The sequence below is a fragment of the Pipistrellus hanaki genome (genome assembly GCF_964339955.1).
Source record: "Pipistrellus hanaki genome assembly, chromosome: 1".
NCBI lineage: Eukaryota > Metazoa > Chordata > Mammalia > Chiroptera > Vespertilionidae > Pipistrellus > Pipistrellus hanaki.
Window position 1 is genome coordinate 9,693,754 of NC_140503.1, and position 20,353 is coordinate 9,714,106.

General features: G+C 39.6%; 1 protein-coding gene across 2 annotated transcripts in view; it reads left to right on the plus strand.

Moving 5' to 3' along the window:
- Positions 1-20,353, plus strand: part of RPS6KA5 (ribosomal protein S6 kinase A5) — a 120,870-nt gene that overhangs the window by 43,678 nt on the left and 56,839 nt on the right. The window contains exons 4-5 of one of the 2 annotated variants that reach the window (XM_084883895.1): positions 10,094-10,209; positions 13,082-13,189. The exons of the other annotated variant lie outside the window; for it this stretch is intronic. Coding sequence (XP_084740021.1) covers positions 10,094-10,209; positions 13,082-13,189 — 224 coding nt within the window. The remainder of the gene's footprint in view (positions 1-10,093; positions 10,210-13,081; positions 13,190-20,353) is intronic. 2 annotated transcript variants of the gene reach the window in all.

The window sequence follows — 20,353 nt, forward strand, 5'->3', positions numbered from 1 at the left end:
GGAAAGGGTCTGTTGTAGGGTTTTCCCCATGACTCGCGGATGGCCACCCTCTTGCTGCCTCTTCATGTGGTGGGTCTTTGGTGCACTCAGACCCCTGGTGGTGTTTTTGTGTTCAGAGTTCCTCTTATGAGGACGCCAGTCAGGTGGGAAAGGGCCTTCCCAAAGGGCCTCATTTTAATAACTTAATTACCTCTTTAAAGGCCTTGTCTCTAAATACAGTCACACTCTGAGGGCCTGGGGATTAGGGCTTCAATGTGTGGATATTGGGGGCAGGAGGACACAGTTCAGCCTGTAACTGTCTCTAAAGGTAGATTGATTGACTGACCTTATTCAGGTTTCTGTGTTAGTAGAGATTAATAGCAAGAATTTAGATGCTACTGAGCTCTTCAGGGACCCAGCTGATCTTTTTGTCTAATGGATAAACAAACTCTATAGACCTTTGTAACAAGTACGGTATTTTAAAAAAACTATTTTATTTCTACAAAGGCATCTATATGCATGTAAAAGATATTTTAAAAAAATAAGAAAAAATTATGTTTACTACCCATAATTTACCTTGTTATATTTTCCTCTGTTATCAATTAGTATATATGTTCATCTAGCTCTTTTAGTGTGTGTGTCTGTGTCCCAATTATTCCACAAGGGACGTATGCACAGGTGACCAAGGGCTCCTCAGCCACGTAGTGGACTTATACAGAGTTACCAAGGTACTTCTTAATAAAATGGCCGAGCATAAATTAAATACAGGAGACAAAACTTAAGTGCACGAATCACACACGGTTTATTTACCTAAGGCCTGGTGGGTTCCAGAACTCGGCAAGCCTGCACCGGAGATCCGCACTGACAGACACACACAGGACACGGTTGCAGCTGCAGGTCAGCGATGGTCGAGGCCTCTCACAGTTCACGGCTCACGGCGAGCTCCGTGGAGCTCCGGCAGAGCTTCAGGCAGGAAGGGGGAAGGGAGCGGAGAGCGACTGTCGGTGGAGGAGCCTTTGGGTGTCTCTGGTTGATGCCTCCAACCTTGCTTCTTTTATAGCCGATTCTGGGCGTTCTCCTGCTTTCTTCGGGTATCACCAATGGGTCTTCAGTGGGTCTCAGGCTTGTAACGGTTCTGGTTCCAGGTGGGAGTTGCTAGGGGGTTCACACAGTTACTGGGGCATTCACCCAGTTAGTAGGGCCTTCACACAGTTGCTAGGTATAATATTCACTCTTAAATATAACAAATTAATATATTAGGCATTGAATTATATAATGCTAAATGTTAAGCACACTTCACACAATTATAACTATAACAGCCACCTGGCTCATAGACAGTTCTGCTACCATGAATCATTCTCTCAGTGAGTTATATTGAAGTTTCATTTTTGAATATTAATTTCAACTCAAAAATTGCACAGGTGAGGATACTTGCTGAGATGGCAAGGGAATGGTTCATGATACATTGCAGTCTGTTGTATATAGCAAATCAGATAGCAACTGAGATCCTGCCTTGCTTTGAAGTTAATATGACTAATTCACAACACTGGTAAATTTGTCTTAGTCAGAAATTTATAATGATTTTGATAAGCGGGGAGGCATTTGCAGGAGGTGCTATTAGATTGTTGAGCTAAAACAGAAAGGAAAAAAGTGAGATTGTTACAGAAAGCCGGAGAAGAACCAAGCAATACTTAGAGAGATGGAGTTACATTTATTACGTGCGGGTCCACAAATTCTGGGCCCCAATATGGAGGAATTTTCCCTATTTATATATTTTTACCTTTCTTTGTCTCCCAAATATGGGATCTTTCAGGCCCCCTTTGACAGTTCGTAAAGAGCCCCTATGTGCTGGGGCTTTGAGACCTCAACCAAAGGCCTGGCCTGGCACCAGCACTGATAATTTCATCTGGGGAAGGTTTAATGGCCTCTCTGAAATGGGAGTAGTCTTATTTTCCTTATTATTTAAGCAAGCAAGCATTTACAGAAGCCAAATAGCAGGATTAAAATTCCAAACAGCAGTTTTTATATAAGATGGATGCTTCAAGATGACTTTGGCATAACATTAAAAAGAAATTACTTTCAGGTGTGTATGGTTCATCATGTACTTTCGATACAAGACAAGAAAAAGGAGCAATCAAGAGATTTAGGCGATCTGAAGGAGGAGGAGGGGGTGCAAATGAGAACCAGAAAGTGTGGAAATGAATGTATGTGAGGCGTGACTGAAGGAAGAGAAAAATATGTAGGAAATAAGAATAAAAGAAGACCGAGTAACTTGTGCACGTGGGTGGAGGTGGGGTCGAATCCGGAGGAAATTCGGGCTAATAACAGCTCTTTGGAAGGTGCCACCATAGGAAGAAATATGAGAGAGAGAATTCTAACTGAGAAGACTTGTGATACAAATGTTAGATGACCAGATGTCAGTCAGAGTATTACTGGAAATCAGTAAGTTTTGAAGAGTGAAAGCAGAAGAGAGACTCCTTCCTTGAAAGCAGGAGGTAGCTCTTAGCCCTTCTTTCTGTCAGTTAACTCTGCTACTTCCTGTCCTGTCAGCTGATTTCCATGAGCTTGCATGAACGAGACCTAGTCTTTGAAAGTCAACCAGCTCTTTCCATGGTTATCCTTTTGCATATTTAATGAAAAACTTCTCTTTAGGTAACGTCTAGAGTTTTTAATAATCCTTTTTGGTTTATTGAACTCAGTATCTCCAGTGTATGTCAGCTTCTTCACCTGTTAATAGAAACACAAAACTATGAACAATGGAGAGGCTTCCGATTCAACATCAAGTCAGATATGTAGAGGTCTTGAGCAGCTGAAACTAACCAACTAACAACGTATGTTGTTCTTTTTTTTTCTTTTTCTTTTTTTTAAGAGAACAATAAAGAATCTGGTATTGTAATCCTAATTCTTAGAACCTATGACTGCGTTGGGTTACATGACAAATGAGAATTAAGGTTGCAGGTGGAATTAAAATTGCTAGTCACTTGACCACCTTACAAGAAAGAGATTATTCCAGATTATCTTGAGTGAACCCAACATAATCACAGTGGTCCTTCAAAGAGGAAGAAGAGAAAGGCAGAGAGGAGAGTCAGATGGAGATGCTACTATAGAAGAGGTCAGAATGATGCAATGTGAGAAGTGACTCAACCGTCATTGCTGACTTTGAAGATGGAGGAAGGGGCCATGAGCCAAAAAGTGCAGGCAACCTCTTTAAAGATGGAAAAGGCAAGAAAATAATAGACTTTCTCTTAGAGTTTACAGAATAAATGCAGCTCTGCTGCATCCTGATTTTATCTTGGTGACTTGCATGTCACACTTCTAATCTATAGCATAAAATGATAAATTTGTGTTGCTTTAAGCCACCAAGTTTGTAGTCATTTGTCACAGCAGCAATAGGAAGTGAACAGAGGGTAAGTACGGAAAGTAATCAGATGAGACATGCAGACCACTCTTTAAAGAAGTTTTGCCATGAAAGGAGGCGGAAAGAAAGGATGGGACATACTGGATTTAGGAAGGATGGTAGTGTTTGAAAATCAGAGAGATAATGTGTTTTTGAAATTTCACATTATTTGTGTGATTTCTGTGTTATTTTTATGCTTCTGAGACACAGCATCAAAGTGCTGCATCTGGCACTCCAGCTACTGTCACATAAAAATCTTTAAAAGCAAGTTAATTGCACTTGAATAAAAACCAGATATCTCTTGAGCATTGCACTGAAATATCAGTTATGTAAGGAAATTTCTTTAGCTTACTACTGATTAAAACTAATTAGACCCTAATAGTGCTTTATAGAAAACCTTAAATTTATGCTTATATTGAGAGAATAGCTTAAGTCAGGATACCATAAATTTGAATTTTATGTTAAAATTATTGCAGTTGAACTTAGCAATATTTTTCAGTTCTATAAATTGTAATTGATGTCTGCATTTGCAGCAATTATCAATAATAATAGCTAATAGTCACCATGCAATTAGTACTTAGTGCTTCTCTGGCCAAGGATTAACTCTCAATTAAATTGTCATTTAATCCTCATGACAATCTTATGTGGCAGTTGGAATTATTTCTATTCATTTTTATAGATATAGGTTATGAGCCATTCTCTGTTTAAAGATCACTTAGCAAAACATAAAAGAGTTGATATATAATCATTTTCATATAACAAAAACATTTTTAATTTAATCAAGAAACCAGTAGTCTATGCAAGCACCCTAGTAAGGTATTTCACTGTATGGTCTGTAAGTAAATCTCAATATAATTATAAGTTGATAACTTTTTTGGAAGAGTCATATTGATGAAATGTGCCTCACAGCCTCTGAGAACATATCAGATTTATTTATTTGTTTATCATTGTTATCATGAATGTGGACTATTGATGGAAGGTCCTCTTCTTTTCTTCAGTTAGGAACAGAATAAGTCTTTACTTCCACTGAAAATATTTCAAGTCCAACTGCTTGATATATTTTCTTTCTCTCTTCTTTCCTTTGCACCTTTAGAATTTCTATGTTCTGGAAATGCCTATCAGATTAGTAAAGATGAAAGATAATGATAATGAGTTAGTGAAAACATTTTTAAAAAAATATATTTTATTGCTTTTACACAGAGTGGAACTGAGAGGGATAGAGAGTTAGAAACATCGATGAGAGAGAAACATCGACCATGTTTTTCATAAAACAAAAACATTTGTCTCTTGCACACCCCCCACTGGGGATGTGCCTGCAACCAATGTACATGCCCTTGACTGGAATGGAACCTGGGACCTTTCAGTCTGCAGGCCGACACTCTATCCACTGAGCCAAACCGGTTTTGACTGAAAACATTTTTTAAAATGCATTTATTCACTATTGATAGGGTATATAGATGACTATAACTATTTAGAGGAAAACATTAAAAATTACAACAGTTATCAAGATTTGATATGTACGTATGTTGTAACTCAACAATCCAGTATCAGGAATCTGTCCTGCTAATCTCTACCTGCCCAAGTGGACAAAATGTATGTGTAAGGGGGATTCTTGTGGCATTGTTTTCTTGTTGTCTTTATTATTTTTCTAATTATTATAAGAATGAGAATGTCAATATGAAGTAAAGTTGGTTGAGGGCCAGAAAATCCCAGACTCCAGAGCTACAGAGGAGTTTGAGATGAAGGTAGCAAATACTTTTCATTGTAATACTTAGTTTTATAGTACTTGTTTGTTATCAGGCACCACTCTTGGCATTTTCTATACATCATTTCATTCAGTCTTCATCCAACCCTTCAAGGCATGGTTTACCATCTTTGTTTTACAAATGATGTGCCCTGGGCTCAGGGAGTCAAGAGAGGTAGCCAAGATCTCATAGCTGGTATTTGGAAGAACCACATGATTTCTTTTCTCTACATAGCTCAGCCCATGTATATTGTCCCCTTTGGTGTGTCAGGAACAGCATCATTATTTTTAATAGCAGGAAATTAGATGGTTGTGATGTTCAGTTTTTGACCTCTCTTATCCTTTCCAGTTCATAATTTCTATTACAATTTAATTACTTTTCTTAACACATAGCCATGATTGGATCATTCCACTGCTTAAAGCCTCCCATTTTACTTGAAGTGGATATCATCAAAACGCCATCCTCAGCCTTTTTCACTCAGTCTCCCACGTTGTGCTCTGATGCCTATGCTACAGCCAATCTGAACACCCCACTCACTCTCCCAGAACGTGCTGTTTTCTTTCCCGTCCTGTGCTTAAGTACCATCTTGCGTTCAACTCTGGGTTTCAGTGTTTCCTAACAGACAGGCCACTTACTCTCTCTGACCCTTTGCTTTCCCATCTGCCTGGAGTTGTTTGGCTTAAATGGGATGATGCCTGTGTTGACTGGAAACAAAACGTTGAGTAGGTATTCATCAGAAAGTACTTATTGGGGAAGAAGAAAGGATTGCAGTGTGGTCTGTGCAGCCAGGCAAGACATGTGCAAGAAGAGAGAGCAAGAAGGACATCCTTTTCAGAGGGAAGAGGAAGTGAAGGGGAGGGGCTGTTAACACCAGCCAGCTCTGTTGTAGCCATGGAGTTCTTCCTGTAGGGCTTTGAAACCCACAGAGGGTGTGAGAGCCCCTCCCACACGCCCTCCCTATTGCTGCCTTGGTTAAGGTCTCTGACATAAATTTTGACACGGGTGAAGTGTTGAGTACCACCCATGGCAGATAGTGATCCATAGTGGTGGCTGCTTTAAAATGAAGCCTAGAAAAAGTACAAGATGAAACTGGAACACCTAGTGGCACCAAGTCAGAAAGTGCAGTAAATGAGGTGAAGGGAAAGCCCTTCCTATGGGAGAATGCCAGCCAACATAGAGAAGGACGGTGGGTTAGGAAGTCACCATTGGATTCTAAAACGGATGGGTGCCAGTTGGATAAGGAACAGGGTATTTTTACACAGTCTTAATTCGTCTCCCCACAATTTACCAGTTAGTTACACAGGGAAACTAGTGACTTCGTAGTGGAGAAACCTAGCAGACACCACCTTAATGACTCCACATTAATGACATGATCGGGATTAACACCAGTACTGGGAAAATTGACATCGCATGCTTCCCAATATATCTCACAGGCAGGTAGATTAAGGCAATACCATTTCACTGATGTTCCTTCCAAGAATACATAGCCTGCATTTAACCATAAGAAAACATTAGGTAAAACCCAAATTGAAGGTTGGCCCTCAGAAGGAGGGCCTATCCCTAAAGCCTAGCCTCGCCTCTTCAAGATGTCAAGGTCAAGGAAGAAAGACCGAGGGTTCCAGTCTAAAGAGCTGTGATAGCCAGTGGGACCATAAACTAGGTCCTGCACTGGAAAAAAATAGCTACAAAGAGCAGTCATTGGGCAAATCACAGAGTTTGACTAGGGAGTGTAAATTAGATTTTTTTTTTTATCATAGTTACAGTTTTTGACATTGATAGTTGTACTCTGTTTCTGTGCAAGGATGTTCTTTTTCTTAGGAGATGCACACTGAAGGATTTAGGGATAGGAACACGATGTCTCCTGCTTACTTTCAACAGCAAAGGAAAAATATGCACATATGTAAAAACAGAGAGACTGACTACTAAAGCAAGTGAAGCAAATATAAACAATTGGTAGATTTGCATAATGGGAATATGGAGATTTTTTGTATTGTGTTTTTTGCAAATATTTTTGTAAGCTTGAAATTCTACTAAGATACATTTTCTTAAAAACCCAAGTTTAAGGCAGTGTGACCCAGAAAATTAATAGGGCCCAGATATAAAGGAGTTTTCACCAGCCCTCCTAGAGCAGTGGTGGGCAAACTCATTAGTCAACCGAGCCAAATATCAACAGTACAATGATTGAAATTTCTTTTGAGACCCAAATTTTTTAAACTTAAACTTCTTCTAACGCCACTTCTTCAAAATAGACTCACCCAGGCCATGGTATTTTGTGGAAGAGCCACACTTAAGGGGCCAAAGAGCCACATGTGGCTCTCTAGCCGCAGTTTGCCAACCACTGTCCTAGTCTGATGCCAAGTTTCATGCCACTGTCCCACTAATGCTAGCCTGTGAAACAAGATTAAAGTATAATTTTTCTAAAACAGCATTAGAGTTGTAGCTTCCTCCTGCTCTGACTTTGCTCCAGCCATTGTGGCATATCCAGAAAGACATATCGATTACCAATATTGTCCTTCATATGTATGTATGTATGTATGTATGTATGATTTCTCATAACTGAACATTTGATGAGATTTGCACTGCAGATACTTTGAGGTTCTAATCTCTGGCAAGAATTTAGAATGTAGCTCTTCTAGGTTGCCAAATTCATTTGCTTCTGCTTTAACAGGCAGGTAGATTAAGGCGATAATCTCTTAGGAAAGTGTAGATATCTCTGTAGGCAAGGCCAAGTACTATAACGAGAGAACAACCCTGGGTTCACTCCTAAGACATAAATTTTCTCTGAAATTCTGTGCCATAAATATGTCAATGTTCCTTTTAGCTTGGCACATTCTCCAAAAAAGATTGACACATTGTTTACTGTGGCCATCAAAAAAATATCTCATTATAGCCACCCACCCCCTGTCCCGAATGTCTACTATTGAGAACTGTGAGACCTCCAAAACTTACTTGTGAAGAGGGCACCCATGGGGGAGGTAGTTCGGTAATCTGTGTCCACTAACGGACTCCTCAGCAGTGGGTGGGGCAAGAATCTAAGTAGCCAGTGGCTGCAGAAGCCAAATAAAGATTTCAACAGCTCCCACCTCAGGGGAGACGGAGTTTGGAGTTCATTTCCTCCCAAGGTACAGGGACTTAGCAAACATCCCAAGATTTTCATCAAAATTCTAGAAGAGCCATGCCTTACGAGTAAGAACCAGATTCCCAGAGTCAAAAGTAAATCATAGTATTTATGCATAAATACCATATTAGATTTAAGTGACTACTTAAAGGTAGAAAAAAATCCACTGTCAGTTTGCAGTAATGCTGTGTTTCTTTACACCTTTTTAATACTAGTTTTGTGCTAAGCTATAATTAAAACCCCTTGCAAGATGCAGCCTTAGAGGATAATGCTTTTTACTGGCATGTGCTTTGTAAATTACATTGCAAAACAACCAGCCATTGCTGTTTATCTGCTATTTGGAATTTAAAGTTAAATGAGCAAGGTAAAACAAAAATTTGTGAGTTCATCAAGATTTTGCTTTGTTTTTTTATCAGATTTTGGTAAACTCAACAAATGGATATGTTTGTGATACATGCTTTTCAATTTTTTTTTTTTTTTTTTTTTTAGGAGAAAAGCTTTATATTGTATCTGTGACTATTTTCTATGTTTACATTGTTTCTCACACACAAATGTGTGTTAAGGTGGCAGTGGTAGTTTCTGATGAAACTATTATCAGTATACTAACAAATGTTTTCTTAGAGCCAGTTATGAATATAATTGTCGTGTTTTTTATTGTTTCCTTATTTATTTCTCACTGAAGCCTTTTTGTCTCTTATTTCATTACTAGAGACCCAGTGCATAAAATTCGTGCACTCGGGGGCATCCCTCAGCTTGTCATGCACCCTCTCACAGTCTGGGAGCCGCCAGCCGTGAGTCCGCCTTCTGGCTGAGCAGCACTCCCCCTGTGGGAGTGCACTGACCACTAGGAGGCAGCTCTTGCATTGACCGTCTGCTCCCTTGTGGTCAGTGCATGTCAGTAACCAGTTGCTCTGCTGTCAGGCTGAAACTGGCTCTCTGACATTCCCCCAGGGGGTCCCAGATTGCAAGAGGGTACAGGCCAGGCTGAGGAACCCCACCAGTGCACAATCAGGGCTGAGGAGGGACCTCGGGAGGGCTCTAGGGCGTGTCCGGCCTGCCTCACTCAGTCCTGATCGGCTGGACCCCAGCACCAAGCTAACCTACTGGTTGGAGCATCTGCCCCATGGTGGTCAGTGCATGTCATAGTTAGCAGTTGAGCAGTCTTAGCATATCAGCATATTATGCTTTGATTGGTTGGACAGCCTACTGGACACTTAGCATATTAGGCTTTTATTATATAGGATTCCTCTTGAGAAAAATAGGGCCAATTGAAAGGGAAATGGAGTAAGAATTAGCTTCAGGTGTTTTGATCAGGCCATGTGGTGCTACTTTTACTTTGGGGCTCTGAGGAACAATAGAAACGTTATCTGCTACCTAATATACATTTTTGGAAGGGGTGCATAGGAAATCCTGGAAAATAGGGGATCGGCTTAAAAATAGTGACTGTTAAAAGGAAAGCTGGGATTTTCCTTTGTGTCTTGTTTTGTTCTGTTCATTTTTTATTATAGTCGTTGAAGTGGCAGATTTTTCAATGCACATTGGTGATGGCTGAAGGTTCTGATATGCTGTATTTGAGAAACTATATTTAAATATATGTAGAATTCATGTAATGGTTTTAATGGCAATACTCTATGCAATTTCATTTGATTGTAGTTCAGACTAGTCATTATCTTATGAAACTGTATTGTATATGAATTTAGTAATATCTTCCATATGAAGCTGTATACTAAGTATTACACCAAAAATCATATATTCAAGTCAGTGCCTTGTGGTTAATCCAAATTGATTAAAAGGAAACTCTTCCTTTAGTTTATGAACACAAGTCAAAGAAAGAAAAATATATTTCATTTTTAGATTATATAAATGGTGGAGAACTTTTTACTCATCTTTCTCAAAGAGAGCGTTTCACAGAGCACGAGGTGCAGATCTATATTGGAGAGATTGTGCTCGCCCTTGAACATCTCCACAAGGTAAGATGCTCAACCTTTGAGGTTTCTCTCTTTGAAAAATCTACTAACTGAAGTCATGATGGGGCTAAGACAGCTAATGTTTTTACGTGTCATTGTCTTTGTGGCGATTGTGAAAGCACGCTTGTACACCGTTAACCTCGTTTCTCAATTTTATAGTTCTCTCTCTCTCTCTTTTTTTAAATACATTTGTATTGATTTCAGAGAGGAAGGGAAAGGGAGAGAGAGATAGAGACATCAGTGATGAGAGACGATCATTGATCAGTTGCCTCTTGCATGTCCCCCAGTAGTGGTTGAGCCCACATCCCAACCCGGGCATGTTCCCTGACCAGAGCCATAACCTCCTGATTTATAGGTCAGTGCTCAACCACTGAACCCCACAGGCCGGGCTATAGTTCTCCTTTTTAAAATCTGCTTTCTTTAGTAGTTCCTGTGATGCAGATTTAAAATGCAGAGCCTGAGCAATATTCTGTCTTTATTTTTTTATAAAAAATCCTAATGCTTATTATAAAGTATCATCAAAATAAAATTTTTCATTCTTATTATTTTGTATTAGTTTCAGGTGTATAGCATAGTGATTAGATAATAATATACTTTATAAAGTATTCCCCTGATATTTTCAGTACCTACCTGGCATCATACATAGTTATCACAATAACTTTTCCGTACTTCAAATAATCTTTATAATAAAGCCAGAAGTCGTATTTCCTTAGTAGAGACTTACTTCCCTTTACATCTTCACGGTACATTTTCTGCTGAGGTTGGAGAAGATGAGTTATTTGAAAGAAGCATCTACCTGTGCTATCCAGCTTTCTCACTCCCACCCTAGCTTTTTTTTTTTCATTGTTTTGTTTCTGAGACCCTCTCTCACACTCCCTTCATATAGCATGAACTGAGTTACTAAAAACATTACATGAAACTTACGTCTGTGATGCAGTTTGAACTCTATAAAATTAGTTTAAGCTTTTAAAAACATTGTTTCAGATACTATTAATCTCAATCCAAGAAACTTTGACTTAAAACTTTTTTTTAACTTAATGAGGAAGAATTATTGTGGAAGCGGTTATTATGTTGCTGAACCTATGCCTCAGAAATAGAAAGCTCTAGAGCAATTTTTACCAAAAGCCTGTGAGGCTACAAGGAGACTGGCTTGGTTTGAGTCACTGAATTAGGATGATGTAGGCACAACATAAAGCCGCTCTTCTTCTTCGTTTTGTATCCCTACCCCACACTAGTTGACAGGTGACCATAGAAAAGAATGGAGAAAATCGAAGGGAAAGATAGGATCAAGGATGGAATTTTTAAAGGGACAGGAAGGTTAGAATGGCAAGATGGTGGCAATGGATGGCAGAAGCTCTGAGAAAAAATGATAAGTTGTAAGAGAAGAAGTGAGGGAATCAAGACAAAGGTAGATCCAGCCCAGAATAGAAATGAGGTTGGGCAGGTGGAGGGAGATGGGGTTCAGTATAGGAATCTTAAGGGGAGTGAATGAAAAATATGTAAGAACGGGGAAAGAGAGAAGGCTCCAGGAGCAGTGGCAGTGCCCTGGCGAGAGGAAAGGGGGCGAGAAGGGAGGAAGCTGAGCTGAGATGATGGGAGCTGACATCTCTTCCTTTTGGTAGACTTGTTGGTATGGTGACAAGCTTAATGCCTGCGATTATTTTTGTGGGATATAAAGTAGTTAGGACATTTTTTTTTTCCTCTCTCAAATGATAAGAATTTTATTAAAAGAGGGAGAGTTATTCATTAGCACTGAAGTACACTTTTATAGTAAGATATTCTAGCAATTACAAAGTCTTTAAAAAGGCTCCGAATTATTCCTGAAAATAAAGTTTCAGGTAGTACCTAAACACTTAAAAATGGGGTATATTATATACACACAAAATAGAGCAGTTTCATGAAGGACATCTTTCATGAACCAAATTGGGCCCAGGAATAGGCAGAAACAATCTTTCTATTTTATGTTTAGGAATATTAGATGTAGTTTTTTATGGCATGAGAATGATGGTGGAGATGGCCATAAATTCCTGAGCAAAAACTAACAAGAACAGAGCTCTGATGGGAAAGCTCAGTAAATTGAGTTTTTAATTTGTGTGAAAGCTGTAATTTTGTTTATGAAAGGAAAATCCATGAACATTCATTATCATTAAAACAGGGTAATCAGAAACACAGAAATAAGAGAACATGATGAATACTGAATACAAATGTACTTGATATGGAGTGGAAATAATCTAGCAGGTCAGATCTCAGCTAAGTTTCTCTTAATCTTCCTACCCTAAAAAGGTAAATACAAAGAAGTATAGCACAAAGCCAGTTTTATTAGTCTTGATATAGCTGCCAGCACTGATTTTCCCAGGAAGAAACAAAAATGGGAGTTTATTTGGAAGAGCTGTGGGAATAAAAACAAAGGAGTGACCATTGTGGGATCTGGTTAGAATGGAAACCCGCTGATGCCATTAGGGAGGTGAAGGACTCGAGCTGGCTAAGAAGGCACCCACACATCACCTGGGGTGAGGATGGGGGCACCCACACATCACCTGGGGTGAGGATGGGGCACTTACACATCACCTGGGGTGAGGATGGGAGCTGTGACAAGAATAGAAACAGGAAGCAGCAGTGGTCACCGGGTACCAGGTAGCAATGGCTACAGAAGGTACAGCAGGGATAGACCCTCACTATACAGAGAACGGAAGGGAGGGACCCAGGAAACCCCGCAGATGAGCCTGAGATGGAGGGACTTACATTTGCCCTGTTCATTGACTAGGACCTATTATAACATCCTGAGAATGCCTTGTTTGTTTGTTTGTCTTTAAGGAAGATAAGCAAGACTTTTGGAAATCCTTATTTTTAAATGCATATTTATTTGTTTTTACAGTTGGGGATTATATACCGTGACATAAAGCTTGAGAATATTCTGCTTGATTCTAATGGCCATGTGGTGCTGACAGATTTTGGTCTGAGTAAGGAGTTTGTGGCTGATGAAGTGAGTATGATGCTTTAATTTAAAGTTAGTAATGACACTATAAACAGTGATGAACAATTAGCTGTAGCATAAGCATTTAACAGGATAGTACCATATGGATTATGGATCTTTGTGCAGATTTGCCTCAAGGAGCATTTGGCATGGGTGACTGTAAAGATTTTTAGTTCAAAACCATGGAACCATCCTATTAGAATTGCAGTAAATCTTTGGTGAATATATCGGAATTACCCAGTTTAAAACAAAACTATGCATTTAACTTTCCCCATAAAATATTGATATAACTAAAAAACTTACAAAACCCATTGGGGACTTTTAGGAGAAGTCTGACTTAGATGGTAGCCAAAAGAGACTAGGAAACAAAGCACATACAATTAATTACATTGTAATTACAGAGTCGGATGTGGCATGTTGTGATGGCACTTTGAATTCTTTGACAAGAAAGAGAAGAATCTACTAGACAATTCTTTAATAATCTTACTGGGTTTTGTTTTTTCTCATATGAACCACAATGTAAATAGCTCATCTGCAGATTTTAAATATGGTGGACTTGGCATTTTTAGTATTGATTAGAGCTTGTTCAATATTACAAGTACATTTAATGACATTTAAAATTGTACATCTATTAGCTATAAGTAAATATTTTTGTAGCAGTTGTAATAATTTTACTTTTACATTAATAGTTATTCTGGATAACTAAGTAAATATGAATGCCAATTCATTACTATCTGAGAAATCACTGGTACAGAATACAGAATCACAGTAAAATTTTTGCAGTAAAGGACTTTGTTTGAAATATCATAATTGAGTTCCAAGTTAGTGTTTCTGTTTCTGATTGCTTGCTTTTTGGAATATTGCTAAAGTATCCCTAGGTGAATTAGATAAGTTCTGAAACTATAGAATCTAAAGATCCCATTTTTAAATCATATCTATATCCACTCAATTTACTTGCTTAATAAATATTTGTTGACCACTTATTATGCTAGGTACTACATAATATGATGATGAATGAAATAGAAATAGTGTCTGCCCTCATGAAACTGGTTAAAATAATATATTATCTCTGATTTAAAAAATCATAGTTATAAAATAGATTAGATGAATTTCTGAGACATTTACTTCAAAGTTTGATTTTTAATACTTTTTCTCCTTTGCAAAAATTTTAGTGGCAACCTCAGTAAAATGTGACTGATTAAATATATTAACATTTGCTTCTTCATGAAGCCCCACTATAAGTAAAAGTCAAGGAGTAAAATAGGCATGCACTCGGAAGGGAAAGAAGAAAATACCAATCAGATTTTAGAAGATGAACAGAAATATTAGTTGTAACCAATATTCATTTGTATTAAAATATCGTCTTTCTTGGAATGGGTTTCTTTTTTGTCCATTTCTATTCTCTCTCCTTGGTTTTCAGCTTAAATTGGCCCTTTTAATCACAGTGAAGTCCTAAGCCAGTAATGTGAGAAGCCCCAAAGCAAACTAATGCATCTCTGACTGCCAGAGAGGCTCAAGAATTAGGGACACCAGATACCCCTCAAAGTAGAGGAGCAGGTGATAACAGGACACAGGAGGTTTGGTTGGAAGTCTGTATGAGAAACAGGTAGCCCCCAGATCTCATGTCTACCCTCTTCACAGAGGCAGGTGTGCCTTTCTTACCTTCATGGGAGATTGAGAAGGTAAATGGACAGCCTGTGGGTTCTGGGCAGTAGGCACAGCTGAGGGTGAGGACACCATGTGGAAACTAATGATGAAGTGAAAGTTGACACACTGAATTAGGGAACTCCCAGGGCTTCTTTCTGCCCTTCACTCTGCAAGCCGTGGCTTCTTAGACAGGAGGATTTCTCTGAGAAACTGAGAACAAAAGTTTGCAGATGCTGTCAGCAGGTGGTTTAGCCAGTGACACACACACCACACACACACACACACACACACACACACACACACACACACACACACGGCTGGTGCACGAAATTCGTGCACGGCGGGGGGGGGGGGGGGGGGCGGTGGTATCCTTCAGCCCAGCCTGCACCCTCTTCAATCGTGGACCCGTTGGGAGATGCCTGACTGCCAGTCTAATGCCTTCCCCTGCCGGCCTGATCTGTCCCCCAACTGCCCTCCCCTGCCTGCCTGATCTTGCCCAGTCTCTGTCTCTGTTTTTCTCAGCAGTCCTCCAGGCCTCCCTATCTCCCTCTTCCTCTTTCCCGGCTGGCCTCTTCAGGCCCAGTCTGTTTTGTTTTCTCATTCTGAGAGAGGCTCTGAGAGCGAGCTGGGAGGGAGGAAAGGGAGAAAAGGCTGTGAGCTGGTGGGCGCTGTGTGTCTGTGCGTTTGTGTGGTTGTGAGTGAATGTGAGTGCTGCCCCCTCCTCCCCCATCCCCATCTTCACTGCCACAGTCCCCACCCACCAGAGCCTGCTGCCTAGCAGCCTGGGCATTAGATCGAGCCTCCAGTTGTTGTGGATGTGATGGACCCAGGGTTTTTACATATTAGGATTTAATCTTTATTGTTGAAAGTGTTACGTACTACGTCCCATTTTTACCCCCGTTGGCCCCTTCTAACCTATATCAATCCACCCCATCCCCCGCCCCTGGCCTTCACCCATATTGTCTGTGTCCCTGGGTTATGCATATATTGCAGACAGGTTCTTTGGTTGATCTCTTCCCATCCAGCGATCCTTGCTCTCCTGCCTTCTGAGATTCTGCAGTCTGTTTCATGCTTCTATGTCTCTGGATCAATTTTGTTCATCAGTTTATTTTGTTCATTAGATTCCATATATGAGTGAAATCATATAATACTTGTCTTTCTCTGAGTGGCTTATTTTGCTTAGCATAATACTCTCCAGGTCCTTCCATGCATCTCACAGGGTAAGAGATACTTTTTTACTGCTGCATAGTATTCCATGGTATAAATGTACCTCAGCTTTTTTATCCACTCATCTGCTGATGAGCACTTGAGTTGTTTCCAGATCTTAGCTTTTATAAATTGCACTGCTGTGAACGAACATAGGGGTGTACACATTTTTTCTGATTGGTGTTTTGGGTTTCTTAGGATATATTCCTAGAAGTGGGATCACTGGGTCAAATAGCAGTTCCAGATAGATAGATAGATAGATAGATAGATAGATAGATAGATAGATAGATAGATAGATTTCAGAGGGAAAGGGAAGGAGGAGGGAGGAAGAGAGAGAAATATTAATGATGAGAGAGAGTCATTGATCAGCTGCCTCCTCTATGCACTCTACTGGGGATAAAGCCCAAAACCTGGGCAAGTGTCCTTGACTAGAATTGAACCTGGGACCCTTCAGTCCGCAGGCCAATGCTCTATTGTCTGAGCCCAACCAGCTAGGGCCATGTTTAATTTTTTGAGGAGCCTCCATACTGTTTTCCACAGTGGCTGCACCAGTCTGCATTCGCAACAGCATTGTACCAGGTTCCCTTTTCTCCACATCCTCGCCAGCATTTGTCATTTGTTGATTTGTTGCTGGTAGCCATTCTGACAGGTGGGAGGTAATACTTCATTGTCATGATTTTGAGTATTTTTTCATGTCTCTTGGCCATCTGTATATTCACTTCTCCTATTTTTTAATTGGATTGTTTTCCTTTTGTTAAGTTATATGAGTTCTTTTTATATTTTGGATATTAACACTTTATCAGATGTATCATTTGCAAATATGTTCTCCCATATAGTGGGCTTCCTTTTCCTTTTATTGATGGTTTCTTTTGCTGTGCAGAAGCTTTTTATTTTTTGTAGTCCCATTTACTTATTTTCTCCTTAGTTTCCTTTGCCCTGAGAGATGTATCTGTAAACATATTGCTATGACAGATGTCAGAGGCATGTTTCTTCTAGGATTTTTATGGTTTCCCAGCTTACAGTTAAGTCTTTTATCCATTTTGAGTTTATTCTTGTGTATGGTATAAGTTGGTGATTTGGTTTCATTTTTGTCATGTATCTGTCCAACTTTTCCAACACCATTTATCAAAGACTGTCTTGACTCCATTGTGTGCTCTTGCCTCCTTTGTCAAGTATTATTTGGCTGTAATGGTTTGGATTGATTTCTGGGGTTTCTCTTCCATTGATCTATATGCCTGTTCTTTGCCAGTACCAGGCTGTTTTGATTACAGTGGCTTTGTGTAGTATAACTTGTTATCTGGTATTGTGATCCCTCCAACTTTGTTCTTCTTTCTCAAGATTGCTGTGGCTATTCGGGGTTTCTTTTGTTCCATATAAATTTTTGGAGTATTTGTTCTAGATCTGTGAAATATTCCTTTGGTGTTTTAATAGGGAATCTGTAGGTTGCTTTTGGGAATATAGACATTTTAATGATGTTAATTCTACCAATCCATGAACACAGTAAATTCTTCCACTTGTTTATATCTTCTATCACTTTTTTCAATGAACCATTCATACATTCTCTCATTCACTGCCTCAGAGTTTGGTGAGGGCCTTCTGTGTGCTAGACATTAGCTGTGTTCTGGTAATACAAGGAAAAGAATCATTTAATAATCCCATGTTTATGGGTACCTTTGTCTGATCATTTGGCAGATGTTGGCCCTGGGGAACAGCAAAATATCAGAAACAAAAACAAAAATCAAGCATGGATCAGAGTTGTTGGATTTTAATACAGATTAGTCAGCTATGCTATATGGCTAAATCAAGTGACTTCTCACAAGAGAGCCTTATGTTTCTTCTGGTCATGTCAACAGCTGCTCTTCAAGAGAAGGAAAAGTATTCTCACCAGATGCCATAGTTTTTGAGCACTGAGTTGTTTCAGATGTTATTTTTCTTGTAGTTTTATTTAACTACATGAGATTCATTTTAAACTGTTATAAAAACTTTCAAGCACTCAATATTAAATTATAAAAACAGAATAGGGTAATTAATAACACATAAATGAATCACCTTTACATTATCTGTAATAATAAAAGTGTAATATGTAAATCAACCGAACTACAGAACTACCTTCCTGATGACCACGCTAAGACACACACTGGTGCCAGGCCAGCCAAAATGGGTGTGATGCGATTGGTCGGGGGGACCCCACCATCACCCCACGATTGCCCTGCAGAGGGAGGCCCAGGCCACCAGCTGGGGGGTTCCACAATCGCCCCAAAGAGGGAAACCCAGACTACCGGCCGGCAGCAGTAAGCAGATCCTCCCTCTGCCAGGCAATCAATTGCAGGGCTCCTGGACTGCAAGAGGATGTAGGCTGGACTGAAGGACTCCACCCCTGCCTCCAAGTGAATGAATTTCATGTACCAGGCCTCTAGTTTCTTTATACGTAGGTAAGAACAGATGTCTTGAATGTTTGTAAATTCTTCAGTTGGAATCATATATCCAATACCTAGTAGACTGTCTGACTCACAGTAAGAACTTAACGAATGTTTGCTGGACTGTATTGTTTAAAAATCCTATGAAGGACATATATTAGCTGGCAGACGGTTAAAAATGTTTTCTTCTCAGAACCTGAAGGGATTTATCAAAATCTGTTGTTGAGAAAACACATCCATAAAAGTATCAAATCTATAAAGTGATCCTTATCATACAAAAAGTTTTTAAGGTTTCTAAAGTAAAATCAATTTTATCCTTACATATAATCCAGTTTAGCAAAATGTAATCTGGGAATAATTCAGAATTAAATAATTCAAAATTAAATATTATAAATAGTCATAAATAAATAACTTGCCATTTAGTAATTATGTGAATATTTGATGAATACCTCTAGAATACAGGCTCATTAGGACAAGGAATTTGCTATTCATCACTATATTTCTGGGATCTTTAAATATTTGGCACATAGCAGGTACTCAATAAATATTTGTTAAATTTTTAAGTTAAGAAATATACAGAGGTGAATATTATACCAGGAGCAGGAACTTCAAGCATGTATAAAAATAAATTCCTGAAAATTAAATAGAAATATATTTCCCAGAGTAAATGAGGACAGAATTTAAATGGGGGAAGATTAATTCAGTTTTTAAATGTTGAATTTGAGGAGCCTATGAGAGAGTCAAGTGGAAATACATTATTGGCATGTTGAGTTCTGGAGCCCAGGAGATAGCTCAGGGTTGGTCATATATACTAGTAATGTGGGAATTACCAGCACACAGGACAGAAGAATACCTAGCATTGAACTGTGAGGAACTGAAGATTGAACTGTCAGGTCGAGGAGGAAAAGCCTAGGAGAGAGAGAGAGAGAGAGAGAGAGAGAGAGAGAGAGAGAGAGAGAGAGAGAGAGAGAGAGAGAAAGAGAGGGAGAGGGAGGGAGGGAGAGAGAGAGAGAGAGAGAGAGAGAGAGAGAGAGAGAGAGAGAGAGAGGGAGAGGGAGAGGGAGAGGGAGAGGGAAAGAGAGAGAGAGAGAGAGAGAGAGAGAGAGAGAGAAACAGAGGGAGAGGGAGAGAGAGAGAGAGAGAGAGAGAGAGAGAGAGAGAGAGAGAGAGAGAGAGAGAGAGAGAATGAATGTGTGTGTGTCAGGAGAGCATGGCATGCAGAAGCCAAGACGAGAGGCAATCTCTAGTTCAACACTACTAGGTAGCCAAGTAAGATGAAGACTAAAAGATCTAAAATTTAAGTCAATTGTGACCTTGGCAAGAACCGTTTTAGTCAATTGGTAGGGGGGGAAGCCAAATTGGAGTAGTCTCAGAAGTGGGAAACATGAGGGTAAGTAGTGTGTGTAAAGCAACATAGACAAAGGAGAAGGACAGGACACTACCTAGAAAGGGATGTGGGATTCTGATACTGTTGGGGTTTTTTTAATCTATCTGTTTATCACTCAGTTCACCCATCCATTTGTCTCTCCATTTAAAAAATTTTTTAAGGAGGGAGATCCAAGATGGGGGCATAGGTAAACATCTAAACTGCCGTGCACAACAATTTCAAAACTACAACTAAAAGATAAAGCGTCTATTACCCAGAATCACGGGAAACCTGGCTGTTCTACAACTAGACAGAAAGAAAAAAAGAGCATTCCGGGCACAAGCGCTGAAAAACTGAGGTATGGAGGCCCACACGCATGATACAGGATAGTGGCGGATCCCAGCTGGTGGCAGGCATTGCTTTCTTCAACCCGAAGAGAGACAAGCTCCTGATCTCTCTGAAATTCAGTTTCTGGGGAGAAGCTGGACTGTCTGCCATCAGGCCGGAAAGTGAGGGTGGCTTGCTTGCAGAGCTGCA